The sequence below is a fragment of the Sapajus apella genome, unplaced genomic scaffold, assembly GCF_009761245.1.
Source record: "Sapajus apella isolate SASKATOON/1434 unplaced genomic scaffold, GSC_monkey_1.0 scaffold92, whole genome shotgun sequence".
Lineage (NCBI taxonomy): Eukaryota > Metazoa > Chordata > Mammalia > Primates > Cebidae > Sapajus > Sapajus apella.
Window position 1 is genome coordinate 5016007 of NW_022437032.1, and position 21904 is coordinate 5037910.

The following is a 21904-nucleotide window of genomic DNA, read 5'->3' on the forward strand; positions in this document are numbered from 1 at the left end:
TTCCCGGGTTCAAGTGATTCTCCTGCCTCAGCACGAGATGAGATCACAGGTGCTCGCAACCACACCTGGCTAATTTTTGTATTTTTAATAGAGACAGGGTTTCACTATGTTGGCCAGGCTGGTCTCTAACTCCTGACCTCAAGTGATCCACCTTGGCCTCCCAAAGTGCTGGGATTACAGATGTGAGCCACCATCCCTGGCCAGCATTTACTTTGTATTAGGTATTATAAGTAATCTAGAGATGATTTAGAGTATACGGAAGGATGTAAGTTACATGCAAACTCTCTCCCTCTGTTCTCTATAGTAGAGACTTAAGTATCCATGGATTTTGATATCTGAGGGGGTTCCTGGAACCAAGCCCCATAGATACCAGGGATGACTGTATTAACTTAAATGAATGAATGAAGAGAGGGGTGGAGCTTTGGCAGTAGAGTTAAGCCTGGCCCAGGGGCTGGAGTCACCAGTTCCTGGCAGCCCCCGGAGCACACAAGGCGGCCAAGAGGGGACTGCGTGGGGTGGGAGGGCTGTTGGAGGTGGATGGAAGGCAGTAACACTGTGGGTTGGTCCCCAGGCTCAAGAGCCCTAGGGACGGCAGGGTGCAGTGGCTCACGCCTGTAATCCCAGCACTTTTGGAGGCTGAGCTGGGCAGATCACCTGAGGTTGGGAGTTTGAGACCAACCTGACCAACATGGAGAAACCCCATCTCTACTAAAAATACAAAATTAGCTGGGCGTGGTGGCGTGTGCCTGTAATCCCAGCTGCCTGGGAGGCTGAGGCAGTGGTGAGCAGAGATCACCCCACTGCACTCCAGCCTGGGCAACAAGAGTGAAATTCTGTCTTTAAAAAAAAAAAAAAGAGCCCTAGGGACAGAGGGAAAGAGGACAACACCCTGCAGGGCGAGCCGCCCACACTCACCCACCACGGACATTCTCAACAGAACCAGAAACAGGGGACTCCTGGTGGGGAAAAACTCACTTCTCGGGGCCTCCTGAGGGCCCTGGCACAAAGCCTTAGGGGCCTCCCACCACCTGCCCATTCCCTGGTGAGGCTCATGCTGTTTATGGGAATAAGGGTGGGAGTGGAGATGGGGGTCACAGAGGGCCTCGAATTTGCACTTTGACATCGCCTCAAGGCCCCAGAGCTGCTAGCATTGAGAGCAGAGTCCCTTCATCCGGCGCAGTAAACTGTCTCATTTCCAAAGCTCTCAGATGGCAGCGGTCCCCCTTTCTAGCTGTGTGAACTTGGCCAAGTTACTAACTTCTCTGTGCCTCTGTTTTCTCATCTGGAAACTGGGGCTAATAGTCGCTCCCACCTCACAGGGCATTATAACCATATGATGCAAAGTGCTTAGAAAATTGTGCTCAATGAGTGCTGGCTAATTTCATTCTTAATAGGGCTCTCTGAATTCATATGCTTTAAAAACGCCATCATTAGCTTGTGAACAGCCCAAACGTGCAATTTTATAATGTTGCATTTTTAGTTATTAAATGCATTCAGTTTCAAAACATGAACATTTAAACTAAATTGCAATTACAGGAGCCAGTTTAGATACTGTTTCGATGTTTAACTTAAAAGAAGGCTTGAGGCAGTCGCAGCGAGGACCATGTTGCTTCCGAACATCCTGCTCACCGGTACACCAGGGGTTGGAAAAACCACACTAGGCAAAGAACTTGCATCAAAATCAGGACTGAAATACATTAATGTGGGTGATTTAGCTCGAGAAGAACAATTATATGATGGCTATGATGAAGAGTATGATTGTCCCATTTTAGATGAAGACAGAGTAGTTGATGAGTTAGATAACCAAATGAGAGAAGGTGGAGTTATTGTTGATTACCATGGTTGTGATTTCTTCCCTGAACGCTGGTTTCATATAGTTTTTGTGCTGAGAACAGATACCAATGTATTGTACGAAAGACTTGAAACAAGGGGTTATAATGAGAAGAAACTAACAGGCAATATTCAATGTGAGATTTTTCAAGTTATTTATGAAGAAGCCACAGAATCCTACAAGGAAGAAATCGTGCATCAGCTGCCCAGCAATAAACCAGAAGAGCTAGAAAATAATGTAGATCAGATCTTGAAATGGATTGAGCAGCGGATCAAAGATCATAACTCTTGACTTATAAGGCTAGCTACTTTATAATCACTCTTGTTGATCTCTGTCTACCAACATCATAGAAATTGTTCAGGTATCAGTAACGCTTTATTAAAATCACCTTGCAGGACTAGCAGATGGATAGTATATAGGTTTATGCCTGTGTTTCTTTTTCTCCGTGAGAAAGCTAAACATCTGAAATATAATGAATATAGCATTATTAAAAAATAAAATAAAAAAAAATAAAAAATAAATAAAAGAAGGCTTGAAAATTACAAGTGCCCAGCCGGGCATGGTGGGGTGGCTCACGCCTGTAATCCAAGCACTTTGGAGGCCAAGGCGGGTGGATCACCTGAGGTCGGGAGTTCAAGACCAGCCTGACCAACATGGTGAAACCCCGTCTTTATTTAAAAATAAATTAATTAATTAATCAAAAAAAAAAAAGAAAGAAAGAAAATTACAAGTGTCAGAACATCTCTCAGCCACTAAGTGGCGTGACTCATCTGTCAATCAGAGGGCCTGGCACACAGTAGGTGCTCAATAAATGCCTGCTAGTCAGAGAGTGAGAGGTTACAGGAGGCCACATGTCAGGCACAAAGATGCTGGCAGGCAGTCCTGCAAGCAAGCCCCCTATTTCTCTCCAAGCACTGAACTGCTGTCACTCCAAGCACTGAGCCCCTCCTGCCCCGGACCAATGCACACACATCCAGGGGCACTGCCCAAGGCATCTGGAGCCAGGTTCAGGCCAGCAAAGAGCTGCCAGACACAGAAGGGACAAGGAGGCTGGAAGACTGTGATCACCAATCCTTGTCACAGGGGTACCTCAAAATTGGCACTCGGGATGTCCAGCCCTGAAACAGCCACCTCCCTGCTCCAGCTTCTCCCTCCATTTAAAAACCAGCATCTCCATCTCCAGCTGAGGTTCCCAGGTTAATGATTAGGATTCCCTAAGTAACAGGAACTTTGACCTTGACTTTGGGCCTGGCAGCATGACAGGGTGTGATGTTATCAGCCAGAGCAGGCGTCAGGATGAACTCACTGCCTAATGAGACACGGTTTATTTTCCCAGCAGAAAGCTGACCAGGAACAGGGCCAAGTACTCCCCAGGCTCCGTGGGTATCAAAGGGATTGCACCTTTTCCAGACCCAGTCCACAGCTGCAGGCAGCCGGCGGGAGTCTGCACTGACAAACGACTCACTCTGGGTACTGCTTGATTTCAGAACCTGTGTTCAGACACCGACCATAGCTGCCATCCCCTGCCGTGCGCATCCTCCCTCAGGAATGCCTGCAACCCAGCAGCCTGTCACAAGCTGTCCTGCGAATGCCATGCCAGTGCCACACACGGCCCAGGCTCTTCCCTCCTGCAGGCCTTTCCCGGCCTATCCTCTGCAACTTCCCAGACCTCTTTCCTCTCCCTCTCTGTCAGGCATGGAAGCCAGATGCATGCGGCCTACCTTGATATTATCCGCTGATAGTTTCTGCCTGTGAGTTTTCTTCTCCAGACAGACCCTAAGCCCAGGCAGAGACCCAGGTCCGTCATGTATTCATCCTCAGGTTCACGGCTGTGGTTACTATCAGCTCCCATGTACCAAGTGTTCTCTAGTGACACAGTAAAAGTGCCCCTGGGAGGCCCTCCTGTGGGTGCACTTATGTCCTGATATGGACGTCAGGGCTCAGAGAAGGGCAGTGGGTGACCACGGGTGCACTTATGTCCTGATGTGGACATCAGGGCTCAGAGAAGGGCAGCTGCCCAGCCCAGCTGGTACACGGCAGGCAGACTCAGACCTAACCTACCCCATCCCGGCCCATACTCTTCACCTTCCAGTCTGAGGAGGGAGGGGTCCCGGGAAGGTCCCTTCGAGGAGCCAGAGATGCAGGTGGGGGTGGGGCATGAGGGGGATGAAAGGATTGTGGCCTGGGGGGTGGGGGGCACAGTGAAGGTTTGTGATTGTGTGGGTGACACACGAGAGACATGGGACAGAGACACAGGCAGGAGAGACAAGGAGACAGAGTGGCACAGAGATGCAGAGACACATGGAGAGAGGCAGAGACAAGCAGGGTGAACAAGACATGGATGCAGCAGTGACACAAAGATAGAGACAGACCTGAATACCAACAGAGATGGAGACAGGAAGACAGACCGCAGGAAGCAGGACTGCTGGGGACGCACAGCCAGAGGCTGAAATCTCCACGACGCAGGGGTGGGGGTCAGGGTGGGGCCTAGCCTGTGCCCCTCTGAGATTGTTCAAGATGGAATGAGGAGCTGAAGATGGGAGGAACTGGGAGAGGGGGGACCCAGGACACCCCTGGTGGGTGTGCCCAGGTGGGCGTGGCCAGCCCAAACCCTCATGACCCATCATCACTGGAGACACATCATGAACCTGGCCACACCTGGGCACCACCAACGTGCTCCTGGCATGAACAGTGTGGAGGGGCTGGCCCAGATGGGCAGTGGCTCACAGCGGAGTGAGCCACTCGATTCAGTTCCTGCAGGCGAGGTCCATGGTGGCCCACATCAGCACATGGCAGGAAGCAAGTGACAGGTTATTCTGTAAACAGCAGCTTCAGGACTTGCCTCTGGCAGCCTTGAAGATGTCAGAGACGTACCTAGGGTGCCACATGGTGGGGGGTTGGAACAATCTGCCCCTCCAGAGAGAGCTATCTACAAAAGCAATCCTCACAGCCCACTCTAACTGAGCACCTACTATGTGCTAGCATTGTGCCAAGTGCATAAGTGAATCCCTTCAGGCAGCATGGAGCTCAGGACTGCAGGCTCTGGAACCAGGCAGCCTGGGGGCACCCCTTCTACCTCCTTCTGTTGATTGTGGCGAGAAGCTCCGCCTCCTGCTGCCTCAGTTGCTCTTCTATAAAATGGGGCCAATGATGGCAACTTGCCTCACTACAGAGCAGCTGAACAATGGGGTCGGTGCAGAGCGTCCAGGTGCCTGCCTTGTGTGAGTACTCAGCAAAACTCGCCACTCCACGACTTATGAGTCTCAGCTGCTAGAACAGTGCCCACGGCAGAGTACTGCTCCCACAGAAGTTTGCCAGATGAAAAGCAAATCATGCACGTTCAAATCCTCGACCTGACGCTGTGAGGCTGGAGAACTGCCACCCATTTCACAGAGGGGGAAGCTGAGACTCCCCCAAGCCCATGGAACCAGCCAGCACCACCACTGAGATACAAACCCAGGACTGTGCGGCTCCAGAATTCATGCTTTCATAGATTTTTAACCTTTTTATTCTTTTCCATATTTATAAGGAAACTTTTCCCTATTTATAGGAAATATATAAAAGCAATGAGGGGACTCTGATGAGTCCCTACATACCATTACCCAGTTTTAACAGCTGTCATTCTTCTGGGCCAGTGGTCCTTAACTCAGGGTAACTTTTGTCAATTTAACTCAGGGGACATCTGGCAATTTATGGACTCCTTTTTCGTTGTTACCCTGTGGAGAGGGTGCATCTATTGAGTGAAGCCAGAGGTGCAGCAAAACACCCACCAGTGCGCGAAACATGCCCCAGCATGCAAAACGTCCCCTAAAAAATCCCCCAGTGCGAAAACACCCGCCAGTGTGTGAAAACACCTGCCAGCGCGAAAAACATCCCCCAGCGCGAAAAACATCCCCCAGAGCGCAAAAACGGTCCCCACAGCAAAGAATGATCTGCCCCAAATGTCCACAGCGCTGAGGTTGAGAGGTCCTGGTCTGCGTCCATGCTCTTGATTATCCCCCTCCAAATGCTGCAGGAACTGGAGCTGCAGTCTTCGGGGGCGGACGGGATTTGTATTTTAATATGGGGAGCTTCAAGGGGCGGAATTTCGCTATGATGAAAGACCTTGAAGATGACATTCTGATTAGAAACAGGGGTGTTGGCTGGGTGAGGTGGCTCACACCTGTGACCCCTTTGGGAGGCCAAGGCGGGTAGATCACTTGAGGTCAGGAGTTCAAGACCAGCCTGGCCAACATGGCAAAACTTTGTTTCTACTAAAAATACAAAAATTAGCCAGGCATGGTGGCACGCGCCTGTAGTCTCAGCTACTGGGGAGGCTAAGGCAGGAGAACTCCTTGTGCCTAGGAGGCGGAGGTTGCAGTGAGCCAAGATCATGCCACTGCACTCCAGCCTGGGTGACAGAGCAAGGCTCTGTATCAAAAAAAAAAAAAAAAAAAAGTACAAGGCCTGGCCACTCTGGTCTCTGTTCGAGGCTGCAGCTGAGGACCCTGCCTCCCCTGGTGGTCACAGCCCCAACCTGGCCTCCTTGCATCACTCAGGGCCTTGCCTGGTCTCAGTGAGTGTTTGAATTTCGACTCCTGGGGTGTGAAGAATGTGGGAGGCTGGAATCAAATGGGAGTGGCCCTGGCTTTGTGAAAACGTTCTAACTTCAGCCTCGGTTTCCTCACCTGAAGAGTGGAGATGGAGACAGTTGCTCTGTCTCAGGTGGCCTGGGGATGAACCAGGCAGGGCAGGTAAGTGCTGCTTGTGGTGGCCCAAAGAGGAGCCTGGAACCCTCCAGCAGCCTCAGAGCTCTCAGCACCACAGCAAGGACAAGACACAGGCCCCGCCCTCGAGCAGTTCTCAGTCTAGGGAAACAAGAGGTGAAAGTGCAGACGACCGGCTAAGGCCTTGTGCCAGCCAGGGAATGAACCAGGGTTTGGGCTGGGGAGCTGGCTGGAGGAACCCAGGCGGCTTCCCAGGGTGGTGCTGTGTGAGTGAGGCTTTGAGCAAGAATTAACATCGGCAGGCGGGGAGCAGGAAGGGTTTTCCAGGCAGGGGACCAGCATGTGCAAAGGCCACAGACGATGTCCAGCAAGCCCAGGATGGCAGGGCTGGGCCCAGGGTGCTGCTGCCACAGGGGATGCCCCTGACGTGGTGCTATGGTGAGAAGGGCACGTTAAGGGTCCCACCAACAGGGCAGTGGTCGGGTGCCTCCACACAGGGCCCAACAAACAGCACCCCCGAAATGAAAACTGCTTATTGGAAGGAACTTCCCTCTCATCCTCAGACTCTCAAGAATGAAATGCCTAAAAAACACGATTCCCAGACCAGCCTGCTAGGAGCCCTCCATCCACCCACAGCACGCCACTTTGAAAGGAACAAACCTGGGAAGTCCCTGGGAGCCGTGGAGAGGGGCTGGTGGGTGGGGGCTGGGACCCAGCGCCCCAGGGCCCTCCACGGTAGGCCGTGGTCCTCCTATTTGCCATCTGCTCCTGCTGCATTTTACCTCAAGGGCTGACGGGTTCAGCAGGAGAAGGGCGGCTGGTTCAGGACCAGGAGAAGGCGCCTCACAACCTCCTTGCCCTTCTCTGTTTGTGTCTTGCTCAGCCTCCACCACCAGATAAAGCGGAGCCCATCGGCCTCCTCCCCAAGTCGCCCCCCACTAGGGGATTCTGCAGGGGAGAGGGGATGTCCAGAGAGATCCAGCCCCCCTTGCAGTGCTGGTCAGGGAGGGGAGAGGAGGCGAGGGGCATAAGCTGGGGATTCTTGGGGAGGGGAGCACGCTGAGCCTGGCACTGATGACTCCTACAGGCCAGCCGGGCAGAGCAGCTCCACCCACGGCCTCATCACCTCCCTTTCAGCCTTGAAAAGCCTCTCCAGCCCTCCAGTGCCTGGAGACGCCCCTAAGACATCTGGGAGGCAGCCAAGAAGCCTTCACAACATCCGCCAATGACTGTTTATTAAACACCTACTATGTGCTCCACCGGGGAGCAAACGCAAATGCACCAGCAGGCACTAAAAGTGAGCATGTCGGGCCAGATGCTGGCTGGGCAGGGATGTGGCTCAGGGCCCACTTGGACCTCTGCTCCTTCACCAGAAGCCACAAGGGCAAAGGTGGGGTGCTTCCAGATAGGGCTCAACAAACAGCGCCCCGCCCCAAATAAAAACTACTTGTTGTCAGAAGGAACTTCCTCCCCTCTCATCCTCAAAATCTCATGTGAAATTTGCTTTTTGGCAACTAACTCAAGTTAAATAGACCCCTATATCACGCTGGCCAGAGAGCAAGTGCGGCTGAGGCAGAGCTGGCCCCAAACTCTCAAGTTCGCAGCCTTGGCCATGGACGTTTCGGTACCTGCTCTTGGGAAGTTCACAGAGGGAGGTAGAGACACACCGGCCGACCAAGGTCAAAGCTGGATCAAATCCCAGTTATGCTGTGTGATCCTGGGCAAGTGAACAGCCCTCTCTGAGCCTCAGGGCATTTATTTGTAAACCAGAACAACAGCATCTATCCCTGGCATTGTTATGGAAATTGAGATAAGGCACAGAAAGCCCTTCTGATACAGTAGGGGCTCAATACAAGTATTGGCTGTTAGTCATGTTGCTGCTTAGAGCTAAGAGCTCCCACTAAGGCTGGTGCAAAAGAGTGGAGAAGATGCCTCTCGACTCCTCCCTGGTCCCAAATCCTCCACAGTGGTGGGGCATGGAGGTACAGATCATCAGCCTGAAGTCCAGAGCTTGGGGGTGGTGCCGCCCACAGTGCAACACAGTTTTATTTTTAATCTTTTAAAATAGAGACAGGATCTCACTATGTTGCCCAGGCTGGTCTCAAACTCCTGGGCTCAAGTGATCCTCCTGCCCTGGCCTCCCAAAATGCTGGGATTACAGGTGTGAGCCACTGCATCCAGCCCCAACACATTTTCCACACAGTATTCAACAGTAAGAAAAATTACTGACTTTTTGACATGGGAAGAGTCATTAACAACACCACACCTCCAGATGTCCAGCTTTCTCCCCCATATAGGAAATCCTGGTGGCCGCTGGCTGCCATTTCTGCAAGACTGGTGCCAGGCGAGCTCCACTCCTGCACGTGAGCCATGGGCTCTGCAATTCGCCACAGTCCCCACCACTCCCTCCTGTCTCACACCCAGAAGACACTCACTGCTGTTACCAGATCACCCTGGGACTGCTGCAACTGTGGGACCAGATGACATCTCACACCCTGCCTGTCCTGGCTCTGCTTGGCTCCAAAGCCACTCTGGCTCCCCTCCGGCCCCCCTGCCCATCTTTCTTTCTGGGCAGATCTCAGCACCACAGTCTCCCCAGGCCCCTGCTGCCCTGGTGGGGGTCGGGGTGAACAGGTGGGCCAGGCAGCCCCAAGTCCCAGCCAAGCTTCCCTCTACAAGGCAGCAGCGCTCTGTGCAGGAGGCAGGAGCTGGCCGGGTCAGCTTCGCTGTCAGCCAAAGAGCTCCCCCGGGAAGCGCCGCATTCTTCTCCATCAGAAAAATTAATCAAAATGACACCTCGTGAACAAGATGTTTTGGCGGCAGAAAACAAACAGTGGTTTACAACAAATTAGTGAGGCTGCTCTGTGCCTCTGGGCACGTGAGCCAGGAGGGCTGGCCTGGCACGGTCAGCAGGAAGCTGGCCCGGGCCAAGGGGACACCTGCCGCGGCCTCTGTGCACTTCCGAGGCTGGCAGCCCACAGGGCTCCGGCCCCGTTTCACACTCAGGTCCACACATGCCTGAAACCATCTCCAGATGTGAGGGGCCCTCCCGTGCAGGCACAGGGCTGACAACTGCCCCCTCCAGCAGGTCTCAGGGACATTGGTCTGGAAGACCCGGGCCCCCTTTCTGGAGCCTCTTTCCTTTCCTCTGATTGGACAAGGCCTCTGAGACATGGCGAGGCGAGGATTCCAGAGAGCTCAGGGCACAGCATGAGACGTTTCCAGGGGAGGAAGCATTCCAAACCTGTAGCCTGGAGGGCACCCATGTGCCCTGCTCAGCTCTGGTGTCCCAGTCCCAAGACACCACAGACCCTGAATGCTAGCCTGAGCTCAGAGCAGAGAACGATCCCTGGTTTCTCACCAAGTGAAGCAAATTTGACCAAGTCACCCCACCCCTGCTACAAATACTTCCATAGCTCCGATCATCACAGAACAGTGCTAAACTCCTCTGTGTGGCCTTGAGACCCTGCACAGTCTGCTCTCTGCTACCTCCCAGACCTCTCTCTCCACTCTGCCCTGGCTCACGCAGGCAGCCCATGCCAGACTAGCGATTCCCCAAGCGCCAAGCTCAGGTGCGTTGCAGAGATTTTGCAATTGCAGTTCCCTTGACCGGGAGCACTCTTTCTTCTGACTCCAGACAGACACTTACTCATCATCCAGGTCTCAGCTTCCATGGTCCTTCCTCAGAGGCCACTCCTGACCGGGGCTCCCTTTCATTTAATTTTTTAAATACATTTTATATTTTAGAGACAGTGTCTCACTCTGTCACTCAGGCTGGAGTGCAGTGGTGCAATCTCAGCTCACTGCAGCCTTGAACTCCTGGGCTCAAGTAATTCTCCTACCCCAGCCTCCCAAGTAGCTGGGACCATAGGCACGCACTACCATGCCCAGGTAAAGGGCCCCCCTTTAGAAACAGCTGTCTAACTGATTTTCCTTTTTGTTTTCTGAGACAGACTCTTGCTCTGTCGCCCAGGATGGAGTGCAGTGATACAATCATGGCTCACTGCAGCCTTAATTTTCGTTTTTTTTTTTTTTTTTTTTTGAGACAGAGTTTCACTCTTGTTACCCAGGCTGGAGTGCAATGGTGCGATCTCGGCTCACCGCAACCTCCGCCTCCCGGGTTCAGGCAATTCTCCTGCCTCAGCCTCCTGAGTAGTTGGGACTACAGGCACGCGCCACCATGCCCAGCTAATTTTTTGTAGTTTTAGTAGAGACGGGGTTTCACCATGTTGACCAGGATGGTCTCAATCTCTTGACCTCGTGATCCACCCGCCTCGGCCTCCCAAAGTGCTGGGATTATAGGCGTGAGCCACTGCGCCCGGCCTCGTATTCTTTTTTTAATAGAGATGGGGTTTCGCCATATTGCCCAGGCTGGTCTGGAACTCCTGGGCTCCACTGACCCACCCACCTAGGCCTCCCAAAGTGCTGGGAGTACAGGCACTGAGTCACCATGTCCCACCTATAACTACATTTTCCTCCAATTTGGTCATTGTCTGTATTCTGGCACCAGACACAAGCTCCCTGAAGGAAGAGATCACAGCTCTCTACCAAGGCAATATGTGATAGAAAGAAAAACGTGGTTTCATATCCTCATGTCCAACTGTGTGATCCTGGGTAAGTTACTTACCCTCTCTGTGCCTCAGTTTCCTCACCTGTAACATGGGATAGAAATAGCACCTCCCTTGTGGGATGTTATGAGGATTGACAAGATGAAAACGCTGCCTGGCACAGCAGGGCTGACTCTATGTCATCAGCCACCCCGTGATTCCCGCTCACCGCTGAGCAGCAAGCATTGAGTCTGTCCTGGACCATTCCATTACTCACAAGCAAAACTGGCTTTTCAGCCGGGCACAGTGGCTCACACCTGTGATCGAGACCAACCTGGCCAATGTGGCAAAACTCCATCTCTACTAAAAATACAAAACTTAGCCAGGTGTGGTGGCACATGCCTGTAATCCCAGCTACTCGGGAGGCTGAGGCAGGAGAATTACTGGAACCCGGGAGGCAGAGGTTGCAGTGAGCTGAGATCGCTCCACTGGCTGGCTTTTCAGGCGGCTGATGCCCTTCCGCTCCATGCCCGGAATCCCTCCTGAGAGTTCTGGTGCTTTTCTCCCCTGCTCTAGTCCAGGCCCTCATCATTTTCCATCAAATCCAAACTACTGTTCTAGCAAGCAAAGCCTCTCATGAACCTGCCCGAGCCAGCTCACTGACTCAGTCAGATTCTCTGAAGCTTAATTGTTTTTGAGTTTTAAAGATATTATTTTAGGCTGGGTGTGGTGGCTCACTCCTGTAATCCCAGCACTTCAGGAGGCTGTGGTGGGCGGATCACCTGGAGTCAGGAATTCGTGACCAGCTGGACCAACATGGCGAAACCCTGTCTCTACTAAAAATACAAAAATTAGCCAGGCGTGGTGCCAGGCACCTGTAAGCCCAACTGCTTGGGATGCTGAGGCAGCAGAATTGCTTGGACCCGGGAAGCAGGGGTTGCAGTGAGCCGAGATCGCACCACTGCACTCCAGTTTGGGTGATGGAGCAAGATGTTCTCAAAACAAACAAACAAACAATCAATCAGAGACTGCACATGGCTGGAGCATGAGCCTCTTGCAGGCCATGATGAGGAGTTTGGATTTTATTCTCAGGTCATTGAGAAACCATCTTGGAACAATTAGAAATAACTTTAAGATCTCAAAAAAAAAGATATTATTTTAATAAAATCTAATGGATTAGAGATGTGGTCTGCCGATGTTGTCCAGGTTCGTTTCAAACTCCCAGACTCAAGTGGTCGTCCCAGCTTGGCCTCCCAAAGTGCTGGGCTTATGGGTGGAAGCCACTGTGCCTGGCTGTCTCTGGGCTTGGAGAGGCTAACAGACTCGCCCACGGTCACACGGCTAAGACATGTCACAGAAGGGGCTTGACTACAAAGAAAGAGGAGCAATTCTTAGTTAAAGCCTCACAAGGCATAACGACCAACATAAAAACATAACGAAAACTTTCATTGATGTAGTACGGCATGAAAATGTGGCCTTTTGTACCATGAAAATACATGTACAGTAGCGTGGGCATGTGTACATTTTGTGGCTGGGTGCTGAGGGCCTGGGGCCCAGGCTGGCTCTGTCTGTGAAGGAAATACTTCTTTCTCAGGCGGCTCAAAGGTAGGGCTGAGAGGCTGGGCTCCAGTCAGAAAGCTGGCCGAGGGGGAACACCAGTAACCCCAGGTCACTTCCTCCACGGGACCCCTCGGGCCAGCCCAGGCCGCAGCCACTGTCCACACTAGCACTGAGTCTCACGGGCAGTGCTCAGCCTACCTCCTCTGGGGGCTGGACCTTTGGTGAATGGTGTGGCTCCCCTGCAGAGGCAGAACCCCATGCCAGCATTCCCGTGGGACCACCCAAAAACCCTGTCCCAGCCCTCTCCACTCCATGGACCTTTGGAGGCAGAGCGGGTGGGTGAGGAGCAGACAGCCCTGGGGTGCCACATGGCCAGGTCCCCCTGGCTGGCTGCTGTGTCTGATGGTCACTGTTCAGGCCAGCCCAGCAGGGGGAGGCCTCAAACACCTGCACTGGGGGAGCAGTGGGGTCCTAGGGGAGAGACCAGGAGAGAAACTAAAGCTCTCCAAGCCCTCGGCTGCCCGGGCCCCTCAGGCCTACACACGGCATCGGAACCGGCCCCAGAAGGGCTTGGTGGAGGCTGAAATGTCAGCCTCTGATGGTGATGGCCCTTCAGGGTTACCGAAAGGAAGTGTCCACCCTGGGGGAGCACTGAGGGGAACTGACTAGAGACGGCACAAAATCCCAGCTTTGAAAGAATTGAGATGGAAGACCCTGAGAATACCTGGGCACCCTACGAGGACTTTCACCTCCCAGAAAGCAGGTCTGGGGGTCAGGCTGGGCACCGACTGGACCAGCGGGGTGCAGGGCACCAGCTCTGGGCCCAGACATCACAAGTTCAAACTCCAGCTCCACAACTTTCTGGGTGGGCAAGCAAATTAACCCCTCAGTGACTCAGTTTCCTCATCTGTAAAACAGGAACAATGACCAGACCCTCTCCACCGGCTGGGGGGTGACGTGACTGCAGCGTTGGCCCCACCTCCAGCTGTGATGATCATCATTCTAGAAGGGCCCCTTCAGCTCACACTCTCGTGCAGCCACAGAGGCCTGGAAGGTCCGAACACACATGTGCACACGCTCGGCTGCACCGCCTCCCCCAGACAAAGCCCTTGTGGGGCCAAGATCAACACACCGAGGTTGGTGAATGACTCACCCACCCCTGGCCAGGACGCGCTTCCTGGAACAAGTCACCACAGGTAGGTCTAGGGGGCTCTCCAAGGCTTAGCAAGGCCCGGAGTGTGGCAGAGAGGAGAGGGTGCAGTCCCGGCATGCCCCAGCTGCACCCCGGGGGGAATGCCACATCCCTGCGGCAGGAGTGGGGGGTGGACCTCAGTTTCAGAGCCCCACAGGCCTGGGTTTCAAACCCAGCAGTGACCCTGGATAGGTGATTCTCGTCTCCAAGCCTCAGTCTCTGCCTCTGTAAATGGAAACATGAGTGCCAACCTCATAGGGATGATTGTGCAAACTGCAAAAAGTATATCAAATGACAGACAGGACCCATTGTTAGGATACTCGGGTCCTAACAGGCCACAGGCAGCCAAGGTCCTGTGTCCTTTCTTCCCCTGATGTGACTTAAAAAAATTTTTTTTAAATGTTCAGAGATAGGGTTTTGTTCTGTCGTCCAGGCTGGAGTGCAGTGACACGATCATGGTTCATGGCAGCCTCAAACTCGTAGGCTCAAGTGATCTTCCTACCTCAGCCTCCTGAGCAGTTGGGACCACAGGTGCATGCCATCACACTTGGATAATTTTTTGTAGAGATGAGGTCTGGCTTTGTTGCCTAGGCTGGTCTTGAACTCAAGAATCCTCCCACCTTGCCCCCACAAGGTGGCGGGATTATGGCCATGAGCTACCACATCTGGCCCCTAATGTGCTTTTTTTTTGAGACAGGATCTCACTCTGTCACCAGGCTGAGTGCAGTTGTGCAATCTTGGTTCACCACAACCTACACCTCCCAGGCTAGGCTCAAGCGATCTGCCCACCTGGGTAACTGAGACCACAGGCATGTGCCACCATGCCCAGCTAACTTTCCTATTTTTTGAAGAAATAGTGTTTCACCATGTTGCCCAAGCTGGTTTTGAACTCCTAGGTTCAAGTGATGCATCTGCTTTGGCCTCCCAAAGTGCTGGTATTACAGGCATGAGCCACAGTGCCTGGCCCTAACATGCTTTTAAAGTCATCAGTGGGAAAAGTCACTCAGGAATGGTCACCATAGCTTGAGAGAGAGGTAGACAAAGGATGCAGCTCATGACTTCATTGTCTTTGGAAAGCAAAGAGATGGAGTTTGTCTGAAGAGGGGCAATCCCAGAGGGCTTCTCACAGGAGATGGCATTAACTTGGGCTCTGAAGGGTCAGTAAGAGTTCCTAGACCATGAGATCTGGGAAGCCACTGTCCAGCTGTTACAAGCTTGGGCAAACCATTCCCCTGCAAGCATGCAGGTGAGCAGCATGTGCCTCAGGCAGGTACAATAAGGCCAGGAACCTGTGACTTGAAAGCAGATGCCCATCAGGCATTTAGAATCACACCTTTTCGAAATGTAGTCCCAGCTACTTGGGAGGCTAAGGTAGGAGGATCACTTGAGCCCGGCAGTTCCAGGCTGAGGTGAGTTAGGATCACACCTGCATTCCAGCCTGGGTGACAGAGTGAGATCCTGTCTCAAAACAAAACAAAAAGCACTCACTAAACAGGCTGTGGTGGTAAAGTGGAGATAAGGTGGGGACAGGCAGGAGGAACAGTGGAGACAGCAGCAGAGGGGACACCTGCAGGCAGAGCCCACGGAGCCACAAGAGGCCCTGCTAGGTGACACTTTTCCTGTGAAGGGCACATCCCCAGGGACAGGCACACCAGGCCACGCGACCTCAGATAAGACCCTTTATCTCCTTCGCTAAGCTGGCCAGGCACAGTGGCTCACACCTGTAATCCCAGCACTTTGGGAGGTCGAGGGCAGAACACTTGAAGTCAGGGCTTTGAGACCAGCTTCACCAACATGGTGAAACTCTATTTCTACTAAAAATACAAAAATTAGCTGGGCATGGTGGCATATACCTGCAAACCCAGCCACTCAGGAGGCTGAGGTAGGAGATCACCTGAACCCAGCAGGTAGAGTTTGCGCGAGCTGAGATCACGCCGCTGCACTCCAGCTTGGGTGACAGAGTGAGACCCCATCTCAAAACAAAACAAAATAGAACGAAAGGGACATATGACCCTTCCTTCCTTTCGGGGCCGTGGAGAGGATCCCAGGATGACAGAGGAGAGATGAGGATGGGAAAGGCCTTTGCAGGCCGCAAAGAGCCACATGCCAGGGAGATGCCCGTCCCCCTGCCCCGGCTCCTCAGGTCAGCTCAAGGCTGACTCCTGCCTCAGGAAGAGGAACCTGGCCAGAATTCTGGATGTCATCCTGGTCATTGTCCCTAAGTGTGCAAGGATGGGCAGGAGGGCAGGGGCTGTTTCTGCTCACCACAGTAACCCCAGATGGCACTCAGCAAACAGTAGGCGCCCAATAAATGGTGGATGAGCACACGAACAGTCACAGCCCAGGGCTCGCGTGGGACAGGGAAACGCTGAGGTGCCCGGACCCGTTTCCTGTCTGCAGAAGTGAAATGTGCCCCCTGAACCAAGTGCTCCTCCCCACGCTGGGATCTGCCGAGGGAAGGCGGAGGGGCCCTCCCCTTACTTCTGGGGCAGGATACTCACGTTCCCGAAGGAGGGGAGCCCTGCAGATCCCAGCCACCTCCGCAGGGCCTGTGGGAAGGCCCCATGGTCCCGCTCAGCCTGAAGCACATCTGCTTCCAGGAAGGCGACGTGGCGTCCAACCATCTTGACGAAGGCCTGGGAGACAGGGAGGGGCTGGGATGCCACATCTGTGCAGCCTGGAGCCCATTCCTAGCCACACTCCCTAGTGGGGACTCCAGGCCTCCCTCCAACAGGGCTTCCCGCAAGGCCAGCAGGGCCTGCTTAGCTGGAGGGGCACTGCAGCAACCCTGACGACGGTCACAGCTCCCCAGTGACCCTGTTCTTAGCCTCCATGTTACAGGGGAGGGAAATCGAGGCTCACAGAGGCTGGGCACCTGCTCGAAGTCACAAAGTCAGAAAAGTGGCAGGGGCAGTCTCAGGGCACAGCCATCAGATTTCCAAGCCTTCTGTGTTAAAAGGTGACTTTTACAGAAACAGCCCAAATGCTTATTTGTACTCATCTACATTAAGGACATAAAAACGCTCGTTTGAATAGCAGATGTGCTGCATATGGGAACTCAGAGGCCACCAAGGGCCAGGCAGGAAACAAGCAGGTAAAGGGGCTTCAGGGGAACCAGGGTCAGCCAGACAGCTGAGCCCAGGCCTCAAGAGCAGAGCTGCTGGTTTCAAGAATAAAAAAGGGCACGGTGGCTCACACCTGCAGCCCCAGCACTTTGGGAGACCAAGGTGGGCAGATCACCTGAGGTCAGGGGTTCAAGACCAGCTTGGCCAACATGGTGAAACTTCATTCCCACAAAATACAAAAAGTAGACGGGCGTACTGGTGGGCACTTGTAATTTCAGCTACACGGGAGGCTGAAGCAGGAGAATCGCTTAAACCCAGGAGGCAGAGGCTGCAGTGAGCTAAGATCGCACCATTGCACTCCAGCCTGGGTGACAGAGTGAGACCCCATCTAAAAATAATAATTTAAAAAAAATAGGCCGTGTGCAGGGGCTCAGGCCTGTAATCCCAGCACTTCAGGAGGCCAAAGTGGGCCGATCACCTGAGGTCAGGAGTTCAAGACCAGCCTGGCCAACATGGTTAAATCCTGTCACTACTAAAAATACAAAAACTGGCTAGGTGTGGTGGCAGGCACCTATAATCCCAGCTACCTGGGAAGCTGAGACAGGAGAATCACTTGAACTTGGGAGTCGGAGGTTGCAGTGAGCCGAGATGGCGCCACTGCACTCCAGCCTGGGCAACAAGAATGAAACTCCATCTCAAATATAAATAAATAAGATAAAAATAAATAAAAAAGAATTCTGGCTGGGCATGGTAGCTCGTGCCTGTAATCTCAACACTTTGGGAGGCTGAAGCCAGGTAGGATCACTTGAGGCCAGGAATTTCAGCTTGGACAACATAGTAAGACCCCATCTCTACCAAAAATTGAAAATTAGCCAGGCATGGTGGCATGTGCCTGTAGTTCCAGCTCCTCGGGAGGCTGAAGCAGGAGGATCACTTGAGCCCCGGAGTTCAAGGCTATAGTGAGCTCTGATCAGACTATCTGGATTAGAATCTGAATTCTACCTCTCAATAGTTGTGTGCCTTTCAGCAAGTTACTTAACTTCCATTAGCCTCAATTTCATTATCTGAAAAATGGGGATTAAAAACAGTAGGAACCTTGGCCAGGTGTAGCAGCTCTCATGCCTACAATCCCGGCACTTTGGGAGGCCAAGGCAGCTGATCACTTGAGGCCAGCAGTTTGAGACCAGCCTGGTTGTCATGGCGAAACCCAGTCTCTACTAAAAATACAAAAAAAAAAATTAGCTGGGTGTGGTGGCGCATGCCTATAATCCCAGCCACTCAGGAGGCTGAGGCACAAGAATCACTTGAACCCGGGAGGCAGAGGTTGCAGTGAGCTGAGATCGTGCCACTGCATTCTAGCCTGGGTGACAGAGCAAGACTCCATCTCAAACAAACAAACAAAAAACCACTATTCTTATTCAACAAGTAGAATGCTTAGCACATATTAAGAGCTCATCAAATCTCAGACACTGTGATTTTTAAAAGGACATTCAGATTTTATGAAAAATCCTGTTTTACTCAATGTTAGCAATGAATCTACACTTTAAAAAAATGCTGTGCAGGCTTAGTAAAATTTAACTCACCCATTTGTGACCTCTGGTGTGTGTCTTTTCATATCTGTCTCTGTGCTCAGCACGTGTGGGCACGTGTCAGTGTGTGTGTGAGTGTGTGTACATGGCTAAAGGCAGCTGAGGGAGCGACTACAGTGCCATCTCAGACAAGGCAGTGCCTCTGTGGCTTGCTTTGTTCCATTAGTAAAATAGAAAAGATTTTCTCATACCAGGAACAGGAATGAGGACACCTCAGTGCGGGCTGCTTCCGGGAGCGCCTCCCCTTCAATAATAGCATGAAATACAGTCCTCTGAAGACCTGCCATGCCTCCTGCCATCCAGCCCTGCCCTCCCTTCTCTATCCACGCGCTTCCCTTTGGTTCCTTTAAAGTGCCCAGCCTCACCCCACTGGGCCTCTGCACCTGTACTCCCTGACTGCTCTCCTTTCTTCATGGGGTTCGGCCCTGCTTGTGAGTGTGGTTTTTTTTTTTTGAGATGGAGTCTCCCTCTGTCACCCAGGCTGGAGTGCAATGGCGTGATCTCGGCTCACTGCAACCTCTGCCTCCCAGGGTCAAGTGATCCTCCTGCCTCAGCCTCCCAAGTAGCCAGGATTACAGGCATATACCACCATGCCCAGCTAATTTTTTTTTTTTTTTTTTTTGAGACAGAGTTTTGCTCTTGTTGCCAGGCTGGAGTGCAACGGTGTGATCTCAGCTCACCACAACATCCACCTCCCAGGTTCAAGCAATTCTCCTGCCTCAGCCTCCCGAGTAGCTGGGATTATAGGCATGCGCCACCACGCCCAGATAATTTTGTATTTTACAAAATGTTTCTCCATGTTGGTCAGGCTGGTCTCAAACTCCTGACCTCAGGTGATCCACCTGCCTCAGCCTCCCAAAGTGCTGGGACTACAGGTGTGAGCCACCACCCCGACCTGAAATGCTTGTCTATTCACGATCCATGCCCTTTAGAAGGTGGAGCTGCTGAGTCAGCACAGGCCAAGACCAGAGCCTGGTCCAGGAGCCCAGGCCCATATGGATGGTGGATGCATGAATGCACATGTGCATGAATGAATGAGTGAATAAGGGAATTAGTGTATTCTTAGCAAAACGACATTGGGTGAATCCAAGATGGAGGCTTCTCTTGTGCTGGGGGCCGCCCTGGGGTTCTGGCTGCAGTGAGGCTGAAAGGCTGAATTAGCTACGTCGTGTGTGTGTGTGTGTGTGTGTGTGTGTGTGTGTGTGTGTGTGTGTGTGCAGATGTATGCCTGTGTGTGTGTAGAGGTGGGTGGGCGGGAAATGGTCCAGGAAGCATCTGACAAGGGCTCCAGCCTCAGAGGCCTGGCTCAGCCGGCACATATGGTTGTAAAACTCAGACGAAAGTCCCGACTCCCCTTCCTCCAGCGGATTCCAATTTTATGCTCCCTGCGTTAATACCAATCTGGTGGAGAGTGTGAGGCGACGCTGAGGAATGCGCGCTCGCGATGTCTGAACCATCTCCAAGATGCCTGCCAGCGAGGCCAGCCCAGAAGAGCCGCAGCCAGAGAGGCTGAAACCTGGGCCAGGGCAGCCCCGACTCCGGGGAGAGGAGACGCACACGTCCACCCGCACAGCCAGGCTGCGGTGGCTGCTGGTGAGTGACGGGGCCCACCACGCATCTCAGCCACCCGGAGGGCTGGGTGCAGGCAGCATGATTGATTTCTGATATTTTCCTCTTCAATAAAAATGGACTACTTTATAATCAGCTGAGAGGGAGTGAAGGAGGAAAGCTTCATTGTTTAAAAATATATAGACAAGTATTAAGGAATTTGAGCACTTCCCCTCCCACCCCCGACACAGGGGTCTTGTCATGTTGCCCAGGCTGATCTTGAACTCCTGGGCTCAAGTGATCCTCCCACCTTGGCCTCCCAAAGTGCTGGGATTATAGGCCAAGCCACCATGCCTGAAGAATGTGAACACTTCCTGCTGGGCGCTGTGGCTCACACCTGCAATCCCAGCACTTTAGGAGGCCAAGGTGGCAGATCAACTAGGTCAGGAGATCGAGACCATACTGGCTAACATGGTGAAACCCCATTTCTACTAAAAATACAAAAAAATTAGCTGGTGTGTTTGCATGTGCTTGTAGTCCCAGCTCCTTGGGAGGCTGAGGCAGGAGAACTGCTTGAACCCGGAAGGTGGAAGTTGTGGTGAGCCAAGATTGTGCCACTGCATTCCAGCCTGGGTGACAAAGCAAGACTCCATCCCAAAAAATAATTAGCTGGGCATGGTGGTGGGCATGAGGCTGAAGCTAGGAAGTGTGATTGCACCACTGCACTCCAGCCTGGATGACAGAGTGAAAACTTGTCTTAAAAAAAAAAAATGGGTTTTTATTAATACAGCTGATAAAGGTCAAGTTCTGGCCTGAGAGGTCACCTTGTGATTTCCAAGCTCTCACCTGGCAGGTCACACTGATTCTGAGGGCAGCACTCTGTGGAAACCACTGATACCTAGTCAGCCCAGGACTCTCGGCTGGCAGGGCAGAGCAGCGACCGTCCATCCTGGACAAACTATCCCTCTCTCAGCCTTGGGGACCACTGCAACCACCATCATAACAGTCTGTCCTTGCTGAGCGCCTGCAGGCTGCCAGGTGCTGGTCTCACTTAATCCTCACAATGACTTTGAACAGCAGTTGGCACATTCTCTTCCTGGCAATGAGGGGGTCTTGCTATGACATTGACTCCAAGGGGGTTCGTGAATTACCAGAGGGGCAGATCAGAGCCCCAGCTCTCTGGCTCTGGAGTCCACCTGCCCCATACAGTGTCAGGTTCTTAGCGGGTCCCTCAGTTTTACTGTTGACGTCACACACTCGAGCTAACAGGAAATACGTCGTCTCTCTCTTGATCTTCAAATCCATGCCCCTGTTGGAACCTCACTCAGGATTCCCCCCTTTTAATCGAGCATCAATTACAGAGAAATCCCTCGACTCTAAGGAAAGCAGCCACACAGGGGTGTTGACAAGAGGTGAGTACCACTTGGCCTCAATGTTGGTGAGACTCTAGGGCAGAGTGCAGCCTGTGACCACCAGGAGATTCATACCCCACAGTGGTGGCAGTTGCTTCTCAGCTCCAGCTGTTCCCAGAAAGGAATGGGAAGAGCTTGGGGTTGCTCTTCTAACACCTGGTACCTCAGCAGTCCTGGCTCCTGTTGGCATCTGAGTTTGCAATCTCTATCTATCTAAATTTTTTTTCCTTTTTCTTTATATGCAGATGGGGTTTCATCGTGTTGGTCAGGCTGGTCTCGAACCCCTGACCTCGTGATCCGCCTACCTTGGCCTCCCAAAGTGCTAGGATTACAGGTGTGAGCCACCATGCCTGGCTGCAATCTCACAATCTCCATCTAAAACTTAAAGTAGTTGCTGGTGGGAGTTCAAAATGGTGTAGTCACTTTGGACAACTGTCTGAAACTTCCTAAAACG

The 21904-nt window shown here is 52.6% G+C and overlaps 1 protein-coding gene and 1 pseudogene across 4 annotated transcripts in view; one reads left to right on the forward strand and one right to left on the reverse strand.

The window, feature by feature from the left end:
* BCAS4 (breast carcinoma amplified sequence 4) overlaps positions 1-21904 on the reverse strand; it is an 88281-nt gene that overhangs the window by 20081 nt on the left and 46296 nt on the right. For 2 of the 3 annotated variants that reach the window (XM_032256003.1, XM_032256004.1), the window contains one exon: positions 16338-16472. The exons of the other annotated variant lie outside the window; for it this stretch is intronic. In XM_032256003.1, coding sequence (XP_032111894.1) covers positions 16338-16472 — 135 coding nt within the window. The remainder of the gene's footprint in view (positions 1-16337; positions 16473-21904) is intronic. 3 annotated transcript variants of the gene reach the window in all.
* Positions 1589-2331, forward strand: LOC116535171 (annotated as a pseudogene). The gene has a single exon (XR_004262071.1). The product of XR_004262071.1 is annotated as an adenylate kinase isoenzyme 6 pseudogene (transcript).